At 41.4% G+C, this 12,839-nt stretch overlaps 1 protein-coding gene across 2 annotated transcripts in view; it reads right to left on the minus strand.

Annotated features, from left to right (window-relative positions):
• Positions 1-830: 830 nt before the first annotated feature.
• The window catches only part of SYNPR (synaptoporin), a 298,151-nt gene continuing 286,142 nt past the window's right edge, over positions 831-12,839 (minus strand). For both annotated transcript variants that reach the window (XM_045530709.1, XM_045530710.1), the window contains 2 exons: positions 8,276-8,467; positions 831-2,545 (listed from right to left, as the gene is read on the minus strand). In XM_045530709.1, coding sequence (XP_045386665.1) covers positions 2,288-2,545; positions 8,276-8,467 — 450 coding nt within the window. In that variant the 3' untranslated portion in view covers positions 831-2,287. The remainder of the gene's footprint in view (positions 2,546-8,275; positions 8,468-12,839) is intronic.

Here is a 12,839-nt window from a genome sequence, read left to right on the forward strand (position 1 = left end):
ACCCCAGGAAAAAAGGGGGAGGTGGGAGGGGGGAGGAGAAGTCACACCACTTCCCCTCCTCCCACTCCTAGCTCACTGCCCAGTAGATGTCAGGAATTAAGGGTTATTTCCTCATCCTTAAAATTTCCTTCTCTTTTGTCCTCCTATAATCCACTCTCTACCCTGCAGCCACTGAGAGCCTTTCAAAATGCTAATCTCATCATGTCCCTCTTCTGCTTAAAAACACTTTAACACTTTCCCTTGGCTTCTTTAGGATAAAGACAGAATTCCTGATTAGGCCTCAGGGCAGGTTTCACCCAGGCCCCCACCAGCAGCCACAGTTGCTGCAAAGCCAGCCTTGCTCTGCACTCCGCAACCCTACATATCCACGCTGCCTTCCACCATCGGAGAGCTTTGCCAGGCTGTTCTCTGCCTGGACAGCCTTCCCTCCCACCCTGTCTGTGCTAAGCCCGGTGTAGTCTTCAGGTCTGAAGCTCCTTGACTTCTCCCTAACTAGATCTCTGTGATAGATGTTCTTGTGGAATTCCGTGCCTTTCTTGCACATAGCATCATTGGGGTGAGATTAATTTAATGTCTTTCTCCTCCAGTAGAATGTAAACTTCTCGACCGACATAGAGCCTGTTTTTGCTTTTGCTCACTGTCATATCCCCGGTGGCTTGCACGGTGATAGATGCATAGGAAGTCCTAGAATGGTGGAATGGATGAATGAACATTGGGCTCATGCAACAAGGATATCGTGAGAGATTGGAAACAGTGCATTTAACGCTTGTCCTTTCGTTGTTATAACCAACCAGGTTCTATGGCTGTAATCGTCCATTGTTCAGCCAGCATTGTATGCAATAACTTTATTAAGGTCAAATAGATATCACAATACAGATTTATCCAACAAGATCCAGAAATTGGTTACAGATATCATCTAAGACACAAGGCTGTTTTGTGCTAAAATGCTTCCAACATCACCAATCACACAAAGAGTTTATACATGGATAACAACTTTGATCTAGAAATACAGATGCTCAGCTTGTCCTCTCTGTTGGGCCTTGGTATTTCAATTGAGTTAAAGCAAAGAGGTGAAGATTGGCATTTTCTTGAGAATGAATACATTCTGGGGAATATTTCATGAGAAACTCTTTTGGGATACAGAGTGGCACTTGGAAGCCATTTTTAATTCATGGGTTGTACTCAAATTGGAATTAGTAACCAGTATGTTTAGCTGTGACTTGAGAATTTTTTAATAATTAGATTGAGGAACATATTAGCTTTACAAAACAATAGGATTTAAAAGTTCAGCTGGTAGTGTAAATATTAGCTAGAGAATATCTTTTGTAAATTAATACTTTAGCATGGCAGCATCTTGACTATGGTATCTATATCTGCATCTCCATTACGCTAAGAAAACACTCCATAAACACAAACAGTTATTGGGCCATATTATGTATGTTCCACAAGATAAGAGCCACAAAACACTATAGAAGGTTACAAGAATGTCAATATTTAGCTAAGTAAACAGAATAAATATTGGGAAGTTACCATACGTAACACTGAATGTCTACTAATAGGGGATAAAAACTCAAATCTTGCTTACAATGCATTCAGAACTTGAGTAAAGCCAGAGAGACAAATTTGCAAAGTATACAAAGTAGTGAATATATTACTTTAAATGTCTGTTTAATAGATTCATGGTGCAAACTGGAAAATTTTTATAAATGCAGTTCAAATGTTCATTGTGTGAGAAAATGCTTACTCATGCACTAAATCATATGACCATTGATTCATCAAGTAAAAAAAATACAGAGTAATTGTCTGAAGCAAATACTTAGACACTCACAGTTCTACGGGGCCTGAAACCAAAAAATAATAAGACATGCATGTTGTGATACACCAAATTGTCTTCTAAAAATCATTATAACATTTTTGCATCAAAATGCATAGGAAAACTCAATGCTATTTAATACACTTTACACATAGTACATACTAGAGACATTAAGCTACAAAATGTTTCTACTATCTCAACACACATACAAAACAACCATAAAAGTATCTGTGTATATAATAAGGTACTCTCCAATTAGCTATCTATGATGAATAATATATTTTCTCATGTCATCTCATCTCTAAGTACTATTTATCACAACCCAGGCCTTTCTGCCTTAATGAGGGCTACAAATCTCTGATTTACATTCAATACTCTCTGCATTAATAATTGATTAGAACTCTTAAAAAATTCTTCTGCCACCAAAACGGGAGGTGGTGAGGCTATCTCCAGAAGAATGCAAATGCTACTCTGTTAAATCTGATTGGTAAAGGAAGTGGGGCCACTAGGCTGTTGGCCAAACTCATCCGAGGATGCCCCCAAACTCGCCTGCTGGCCATACCCACCGCTGGACCCATAGCTGTCTTGGTTGTAACCGCCTTGATTGTAGCTGCTAGAGTGCTTCTCCATTGGGTCTGAAAGATATCTCTGTCCCGAGGAATGCCAGCCGGTCTCCTTGAAAACAAACCATATGTTTCCAGCCCAGAGAATAAAGTTCAAGAATCCAAAGACCTGAAGGAGAATCAAAGCCAATGAATTGATAGACTAGACAAAAACCCAAATCTCAATTTCAGAAAAATCCTTCACCATACAAAAGATCACTTTTCACTTTAATATTGACTCCTCTTTCAAGTTTTCATTTGGAACCACTATTTCATTTCGAATAGTTCACCTTTATTGGATGCACTACATGTCAGGCCTGCCTAACTGGCTTTATGTGTATTGATTCACTTAGCCTAAGAATCAGAGAAAAAGGTGCTATCATTATACCCATATTAAACATGTGGAAAGCTTGTCTAAGGTCACATGGCTTGGTGAGTACAAACCTGAGATTCAAGCCCTGTTACGACTCCATAGCCTGAGCCCTGACCATAGTCATCATTATCTCCCTAAATGAGGGAGGTATCTGTCATGGTGTGCAAGATTATTTTCAGGTGGCAGAGGGTTGAGTATTTTCATTTTAATAACAGTGTGTTAATTTACAAGGGTTCTTTCTCTTTCTGGCTATGTTGTTTTTCCATTTATTGTAATAATAGAGAAAGTGAGTCAATTTAAAGAAAAAATGGATTAAGCAATGGTATGGGTGGTATAAATGGTAGCGTATACAGGGGTTGACTCTGGATAGTTGCACTTTCTGTGCCTCTACATTCAGAAGTGGATGCTGAAACCAGACTATGAGTAAAGCACAGGTTTCTGAGAAGTACAAAATGTTTTCTCAAGAACTGTATATGAGACTTGCCTATGGAAACACCTTACTCTTCAGAAAGGTGTCAGTGAGTCAGAGGACTGGGTGTTGCTTCCGCAGGGATTACGTGTTTGATGGAAACAGAGCTATTTGCTGTTGGAAGAGGCCCAAACAGAAATGCTCATCACATGGCTATTCTGTAGCCTTTCTCCAGGCTGATTGGTTGACTTGAGAGTGAACCACAGGTAGACAGACTGTTTCAGCAGCCCCATATTGGAGACAGATTACAGTAGTAATATACAAAGCTGTGATGACATTAAAGTGCATTTCGTCATCATTCCAGCAGGACATTGCCCAATCAAAATGGACTTGGGCAGTGGCCACAGCTCTGGAATATGGTGCTAGAATTCTCTTGCTGGATCAAAATTTATCCTTTGGTTTCTGGATGTTGGATGTGTGGCCTTCAGGGCTTGAAGCAGGGGCAATTTACCGAAGTATTTCAATATTTTAGGAGCACACTACTGAATGTCAGTCTTGGAGTAATCTCTGTGGGCTTCAGAATCAGAGTGGCCTTGGAAAGGTACTTTCTTGCTCTATGACCTGGGACAAGGCATTTAGTCTCAAACTTCACTTTGTTTTGTTTTTCTTTTCTTCTTCCTTGCTGGTCTTGAACTTCTGGGCTCAAGTGATGCTCCTATCTTGCCCTCTCAAAGTGCTGGGATTACAGGCGTGAGCCACTGCACCCTGCCTTGTTTTTGTTTTTCTTGTATGAAACAAAAGACAAGAATTCCTTTCTTGGGGGATAGTTGGGAGGAGTAAAGCGGATATATGTAAAGTAGCTAGTGCAGGACACATTAGCAAATACTTATTAAATGGTAAACTATGTTCTGCATCACTTTCTAAAATATTTCTGTGAATTATATTTTGTTAACTCTTAAATGCAGCATAAATTGAAATGGGGCTTTGACAGTGAGGCCATATTCTTGAGAGGTGACAATAGCCAAAACTAGGTAACTCATCCCCCAACTGATCTAATTAAAGACTGGTTTATCTAGACCTACCTCCCTCTCTCCTCTCCTTCCTTCTCTCCTATGGTATCCTCTTTTCTTTAATGTTAATTGGGAGTCTATTTTGTGCTACACTCTAGACTACCTGCTGAGGGAGACACATGGCATAAATAAAGTATAATAATGCCTTGATCAAAATGAATTAGATAATCGCTGACAAAATTCTAATTTACATATAGGACCTTTTAATCATGTGCACATTGACTAGGATATTTTCCATTAAAGGGGAGATTTTGATTAAATTCCACTTGTGTTAAGTGTATGTCAATATATGGGTAGAAAAATTATCAAGGGATCTTTTTAGATATGAAAGGGATGGAGCTGCCCAGGGATGTAATTTTATCTGTTTCCTATCTCTTGATGTCTCTCTTTTCCCTGTTACTACTTGCTTTTTTTTTTTTGAGACAGAGTCTTGCTCTGTTGCCCGGGCTAGAGCAAGTGCCATGGCGTCAGCCTAGCTCACAGCAACCTCAAACTCCGGGGCTTAAGCGATCCTACTGCCTCAGCCTCCCGAGTAGCTGGGACTACAGGCATGCGCCACCATGCCCAGCTAATTTTTTCTGTATATATTTTTAGTTGTCCATATAATTTTCTTGCTATTTTTAGCATCTTGCTCTTGCTCAGGTTGGTCTCGAACTCCTGATCTCGAGTGATCCACCCGCCTCGGCCTCCCAGAGTGCTAGGATTACAGGAGTGAGCCACTGCGCCCAGCCTACTACTTGGTTTTTAACAAAGAGATGCTGAAGAAGGACCTAGAAATCAGGGAAAAGCATCTTAAAAGTAAGAACATAAGCAAGGTGTTCCCATGGGCATATTTAAGGTGACTGATTTCTTACTCCATCATCACAGAGGTGTCACAGATCCTTGGGTTGGCACATTTTAGGGGCTCTTGGGCCCTTGAATCTTTGTTGTGCCATTTTGTTGCAACTGAAATTAGGGTAGGGATTTTGATTTAAGCTCAGATGTGGAGACAAGAGAAAGAGAGATTCAAAGAGACTATATATAGCATGAGAAAGAATGGAGAGATGAAGTCTAGATTATCCAAAAAGGTATATAGAGAGTATCTAGAGTGAAGCTGAAGAAGCAGGAGTACAGATTATGAATAAAATAGTTATGCTCAGTGAACCTTTGAAAGAAATTGAGAGACTAAATAACATTATTCCTCCCTCCTCTCTTTAGGTTCTACCACTATATGCATGCATTTTAGTAGCTGCTTTCAGTTGATATTTATTGAGCATTTGCCATAAACTGGGCTCAGTGCTAAGTATTTTTCATAGATTACCTCACAAAATTCGTTCAATAGTCTTGAGGTCTGTTGTACAATTATCCCCATTTTACACATGATGAAACTAAGGTTTAGCGATCTTAGTTAATTTGTCTAAGGGCAGTCAATGATTGAATAGTGGAGCTAAGATTTGAACCCTAGCAGATTAACTCCAGAATTGTGCCCTTAACCCTTTGGAGTGGCGGCAGAGTTTGGTTCTAGTTCTGGCATTGCAGTAACTACTTGGGGAACTTTATGCAAGTCCTGAAACTCCGCTCCCTATCTCTGTAGTATCTGGATATCTCACCTGCCTTTTAGTGTTACTGTGAAGCTGTAGATGCCAAAGTGCTTTGAAGAAAGTCAATTTGTTACCAAGGTAGAAAATATGGTTATTATTTCCTGACCCATTTACTTGCAGAGGTCATCCATTGTGGTATGTCTGGCTCCTTCTCCAAAACCTACATTTGCCCAGTAGGGTGGGGTTCTATGAGCTAAGTTTGTGTTACATGATTCTCCAAACCCCTCACCCATGATGATGAGCCCAAGGTGGACATCTGGCCTAATGTGGGCTAATGAGATTCTCTCCACTAGAAATTTGGAATTGGACTTGAGTGATTTTAGTTCAGTGTAAGCTGTTTCTTTAAAAAGAAATATAAACTTAGAAACTGTTATTTGTATGGAAAAAAGATAAAATTCCATCTGAAAATAAAGAATAATATAACAGACATGCAGAAAAACACAGAGAGACTCAGAAAGAAGCAGAGATGAGGGATGAGGATGAGAACTGTCCAGTTTCCTGACAGTCTTCCAGTTCTTAGCCCTGGGTTCTACCCTGGGAAGACACATTTTTAGTGACTTTTCAATTATTTTCAGTTTTGGCCTAAGATAGCTCAATATGATTTGAAGCCAATCAAATATGTAACAAAAAAAGTTGTGTTTTGGCTGATTAATATCCTTCCCTCTGCTTTTGGTAATAGAAATCTGATTTTCTTTGCAGAGCCAAGTTGCAGTCAAAGGGCTTGAGCTCTCCCTAGAACTTTGCATCTTGAACAGAGTAATGTAAGGTTAGGTAAAACCTCCCACTAATGGCAACTCATGGATGCTATTCTTTGGTATCGGGTATCTAGAACGCTGGTTCTGCTCTAGATTATGCTCTTTCTAGAGCCTGTTTCTTCAGGTCTCATCAAGTTTATGAGCTACTAAATATCCTTCCACAGACTTTTTTCCCTGATGAAGTTAGAGTTAGTTTCTGTTACTTGCAACCCAAATATTCTAATGGAGACAACATCGGTATCAGAAATGAGGTGCAAAGAACAGACTTCAGGGATGTAAGGATTAGTTTGCTTTTGCCAGTTTGAATTGTGTTTTCTGTCACTAGACACTAGAAGACTCCCAACTGATATGGACACATCATTATAACACCACGGGACCTGTCCTTTCACACACATCACATTATTTAGTTTTCATTCATTTTTCTTCTTGGTTTTAGGAAACACAGCACATTGTTTTTATTGTCTTTCATAATTCATAGACCATCTTCTAGTCTAAAAATTATTAGAGATATCAGAAGTAGAGTTAAAAGGACCATACAGGATGTCGTAATTCATTGGGAGATTGATTATTAAACTAACAAACACATTGAGCAATTTTATCTTTGTCCCCTTAGATTTTTGAGATCAGTGTTACAATAACTTTCATTGAACACTGTCTATAAACAAACTACAGAAGCGTAACTATATATGTTAATGTATCCATCTACAGGCATGGCCAGCAATAAATAAAAATGATTGTGAAAGCCTAACACGTAGCTTATTTCCATGGTTACTATCTCACCAAGGCAGGATTCGCAGTCAAATCAGAGAAGCAATCCTTTTTCCCTTCTTAAATGTCTTCCCAGATTGAATTTCAGAAAGCTGTAGAAATACAGGTTAATCTTGAAGGAAAGGGTTATTTTTAAGGTTTGCTAAAGAATGTTGTTCCTTTAGCAAACAGTGCTGAGCCTTCTATTCTTTGATAACTGCCGCTTTTTGCTGTCATTGTAGCTTATGTCTTTCTCAGACACAGCTTCTTTCTTTGGAATAACACAAGTTCTTACACTTATAAATTAAGAATCCAATTTAGCATCCCTGGTAACTGTCAGATTTTTCTCCTCTCATAAAAGCTATACACTTGATGATAATATTTGACTTTGTTCAATTAATACAGTGCAGCTTTTTTGAAGTTACCAAGAAACTAAACTGGGAGCATGGAGAAAATTTAAAAATTATCATATCTATTATAAGTACTTTTTTACACCAAGTATTTCTTTTTGCATCCCACTAGGTCTGCGTATTTTTCTCTAATCAATTGGGAGTATTCTAACTGCATGTGGCTTGAACAATGTTTCCTTCCCAGGAACTTGTATGGCAGGCTTCAGTCTTAAAGTTCAGATTTTATATTTGCTTCTGCCTTAGAGTTTTGACTGGACTGTCATCTAAGCAGCAGCTGCGAATACCTGCTGGGTTCTTATTAAGAACTCCGTAATTGGCAGCATTAAAGATGATGGATTCTGACAATAAAAAACTTGAAGGCCAAACGATCGTCTTGCACCTGAAGTGAGAAATCACCTTTTTGAATGGCCTAGTTTTGGAGGCAGAAATTTTCCAGATGACTTCTGAGATGTTTTTCTTATTCATTGGACTGGCAAACAGATGGGGGAGGCAAAGCGTAGATGGAAACATACTCACCACAGAGGTGTTTAAGCTGGACATGACAGGGCTGTGGACAGCCATGCACTTGTTGGATGGCTGTTTGCAAGCTGACATCAGTAACAATACTTCCTTGGGATCTGTTGCGACTTTGACGTCAGACAGCCCTTTCGCCCAAGCTGATGAACCAACCAACCACAAGAACGAAAAGACTACAGTGACGATGAAGTCCTACAGAAACAAACAGAAAGATAAAACAGTGAAAGAAAATGTGAGTTCTAGAAGAAATTGATTAGTTTATATAACAATTTTGTTTGCCTCTTAGAAAATTTTGAGATCCCATAGAATCTGAAGCAGGGAAAACATTTTGAAAAAAACAAACAAAATAAAGCTTTGTGATATCATATTTATACACCCATAAAATAAATCATAATAGCAATATTTGTTGAATGCTTAACTATGTCCAGGGAATGAAGCTGAGGACTAATTGTTCCTCTAATTGTTCCTACAGCATCCATGTAAGAAATGCTGCATCATCCTATTTGCAGATGGCAAACGAACACGGGGAATGGTTGAACAACTTGTCTGAGACTCCACAAACAATTGGTGATGGGTTCAGGATTCAGACCCAGGAAACCTGACTACTGAGTCCAAGCTCTTAACCACCATGCCACCATGATTTCAAACATTTAGACGTATTTGGCAATTGTTAAAGATTCCTGGATGGCAATGTTCATTTGTTCACTTAACGAATCTATGTGTTATTATCTATTGTATAGCTGAAATTGTGTTAAATAGAAAACAATAATAGCTATAATGTTTTGAGTGCCACTATGGGTGAGAGATTTTATATCAAATTATCCTGACAGTAATCATGTTAGGTGATATTTTAATGCCCATTTTCAAGATGAGGAAACTGAGGCCCAGAGATATAAGGTAACACATAGAAAGTGGCAGAGCCAGAATTCAAACCCAGGTGTGTCTGACTCTGAAAACCACCTGCTGTGAGTGCAGTGAAGATAAACTTCTTTATTCATATCAAACAAAATGTCTAAAATGTAAGGGTGGCTATTTTAGAGAACAGCCCCAAACTTCTGATGATGGGGGGCTACTTCTCATGTCCTCCCTCATGACTCAGAGGCAGTGGCAGGTGGGAGTCACTGTCCAAGACTTAAACAGACCATATTAGAACATAGTAGGATGATTTTTCAGATTGGCTGTATTTATGTTTGACTACTGTAAAAATGTTGCATGCTGCTTACCTAAAATAATAAAAACACTGACTTGGAAAGAAAACAAGTAAATATGGTATGCCAGCAGAAATAAGCTGTTCTTTTATTCTAAATAATAACCCCCTCAAGTAGAAAACTTGGCATGTGTTTCTTTCCTACCCAAGAGTACAGCACATCTGACTTGCTCTGGTTACCTTGCCCTCCTGGTGTGACTGAATTACTTTTCATCAAGATCGCATGATCGGGAGGAGGAAGATGGCGGAGTGGAGGTGACCTCCTGGAATTGTGCTCCCAGAGAGGAAGGCGTGGATCTCCACCTGCCACAACGCTAGAGGATTGCTTCTCCACAGGAACGGCGGTGTGAACCCACGGAGAATCACCGTGGGACACGGGGAACAGGAAAAAACAGAGGCGAGTGAGAAATCAGACCGAGATAATTTGGAGAGTGCGGGACGGAAAACAGACAGCGGAGTGCGGGACGGCCGTGCCTGCCTCACCGGCGAGTGGGGCGGGTGCAGCCCCACAGCAGAGCGGCTTGATCTCCCCACTGACCCCCACATCCACTCGGTCAGGGATCTGACTGAAATTGGTGCAGAATCACCGCGGGAGACGTGGAGCTCCGAGGACAGGTGACATAGGCGGGAGAGAGCTTGGACTCGGGCGGGTCTCCGTGGTGCCCTATCTCTGAAAGGGACAGACGCGGACCTGCACCGAGGCGAGGGGCCGCGAGCGTGAAATATTAAAGCGGGACATTTTTGCTTTTTTTTTTTTTTTTTTTTCTTTCCCGTACGGCAGCTCTCCGGCTGGGGAGCCGCTGCGGGCCCTGGCGCCTGCCGAGCTCTGAACGCTCTCGCGCGGTCGCCATCTCGGTTCCCACAGCTAAGCGGAAAGGACCTTGGACTCTGGCAGGCCTCTGCGGTGCCAGTACCCTATCTCTTAAAGGGACAGACGCGGACCGGCACCGAGGCGAGGGGCCGCGAGCGTGAAATATTAAAGCGGGACATTTTTGCTTTCCTCTTCCCGTACGGCAGCTCTCTGGCTGGGGAGCCGCTGTGGGCCCTGGCGCCTGCCGAGCTCTGAACGCTTTCCCCTGGCGCCTGCGACCGACAGACGCGCGGTGGCCATCTCGGTTCCCACAGCTAAGCGGAAAGGAGCTTGGACTCTGGCGGGTCTCCGCGGTGCCGGAGCCCTATCTCTTAAAGGGACAGACGCGGACCTGCACCGAGGCGAGGGGCCCCGAGCCTGAAATATTAAAGTGGGATTTTTTTTTTTTTTTTCTTTTTTTTTCTTTTTATCTCTCTCTTTCTTTCTTTCTTTCTTTCTCTTTTCTTTCTTGTTTTCTCTTTCTTCTTCTTGTTATTCATATTGTTTCTCTCCTTTTTTTTTTTTCTTTTCTTTTTTCCTTTCTTTTTCTTTTCTTCTTTCCGGTGTCCCTCCAGCCCAGGAGCTACTGTAAACTCCTGAGTGCTCCAGACCCCCAGCTGTGATTCCTATCAGACCCTGAAAATTACCCCCCAGTGCCAGTGATCTGCGGGGGGGCAGGAACAATTGTGCGGGCCAAGGTCTAATTGCTGCAGAGCCATAGGGTGCCAGGCGACTCCTCAGGAGGCTCCATCCCCTGATCCATAGACCCGCTCCAGGTCCCCTTCCCAGGTGTGAACACTGAGTGCTTCCCCAGACGCAAGAGTGTGGAGCCCGGACCTTGGGAACACTGGGACAGTGTAGACCTTTGCCCGTGGGAGCTGCAGCAGCTGGGGCACTGAGGGAGTGAGGGCACCGCCTCCTCCGCCGAGCCAGTGTCTTTCCTGCTGAAGGAGACAGAAACCACACATCCAGAGGAAGAACCAAAAAGACAGGGGGAGGGAAAAAAAAAAAAAAAAAAGAGAGAGGGAGAAGAGGCTTTCTGCTTGCAAATCGTGTGAATCCTGCCTACTAACTGAAAGTCCGCAACACAATGATTTAACTTGCCAAACTGGTCTTAGGTCAAGCCAACCCTCTGGGGGTGGACCCATCAGAAGCAGTCCCCCAACTGAGATAGAAAAAAGAAACTCTAAACAGCACACAACAGTCTCCCCCTATAGATAAAGGAAGCAACATTCCTAGACTGTTCCATAGCCTAAGAACAGAGTACAAGACGTGCTGTTAACTAGACTAAAGCTGTGAGAAAAGATCTAACGATAGAGCCAGATGGGAAGGGCTCAGCGGAAAAATATGGGGAGCACAAAAAACCAAACGGAAACCTCGCCCCCAAAGAGAAATACCAACTCTCCTCCAATTGGCACAAGCCAGTTTCAGAATACCAATATGTTACCAGAAGAATTTCAGTCTTGGGTTATGAATAAGCTGAATGATATACAAGAAAAAATTGATATCCACCGCAAAGAAACCGCAAAAAAATTCCAGGATTTGGAAGAAAAATTCACTAAAGAAATAGACGTATTGAAAAAAAACCAAACTGAACTCCTAGAAATGAGGGATTTATTCAGGGAGCTACAAAACACAGTGGAAAGTCTCAAGAACAGGGTAGATCAAATAGAAGACAGAATCTCAGAAATCGAAGATAACTCTTTCCAATTAAATAAGACAGTCACAGAGATAGAGCAAAGAAATAAGAAAAAAGACCAGAGTCTTCAAGAAATGTGGGATTATGTGAAGAAACCTAACGTGAGAGTTATAGGCATCCCTGAAGGTGAAGAAGATAATAAGCAAGGGCTGGATAAACTATTTGAAGACATAATAGAAGAAAATTTCCCAGGCCTTGCTAAAACTTTAGATATACAGGTTCAAGAAGCTCAAAGAACCCCTGGTAGATTCATAGCAAATAGGAAAACACCACGCCACGTAGTCGTCAGACTGACCAAAATATCCACTAAAGAGACCCTTCTTCGAGCTGTAAGGAGAAAGAAACAAGTAACATACAAAGGGAGGCCCATTAGAATTACGCCAGATTTCTCAACTGAAACTTTACAAGCAAGAAGAAGTTGGGGCCCCATTCTCACTCTTCTGAAACAGAATAATGCCCAGCCTAGAATCTTGTACCCAGCTAAGCTAAGCTTTCTATATGAAGGAGAAATTAAGACATTCTCAGATAAACAAGGACTGAGGGAATTCACCAAGACAAGGCCACCCCTCCAAGAAGTACTCAAAAGAGAGTTACACATGGATCATCACAACAAAGACCCACGAATGTAAAACCACCCAAGAGCTAAAGATCAAATTCTAGCCACCACAATGGCTCAAGAGAGAAAACATAGCAATGAAGTTCTACCCAATAAGATAAACAGAAATCTATCCCAATTATCAGTTCTCTCACTAAATGTCAATGGCCTGAATTCCCCACTCAAGAGACATAGACTGGGCCAATGGATAAA

The sequence above is a fragment of the Lemur catta genome, chromosome 18 (genome assembly GCF_020740605.2).
Source record: "Lemur catta isolate mLemCat1 chromosome 18, mLemCat1.pri, whole genome shotgun sequence".
Lineage (NCBI taxonomy): Eukaryota > Metazoa > Chordata > Mammalia > Primates > Lemuridae > Lemur > Lemur catta.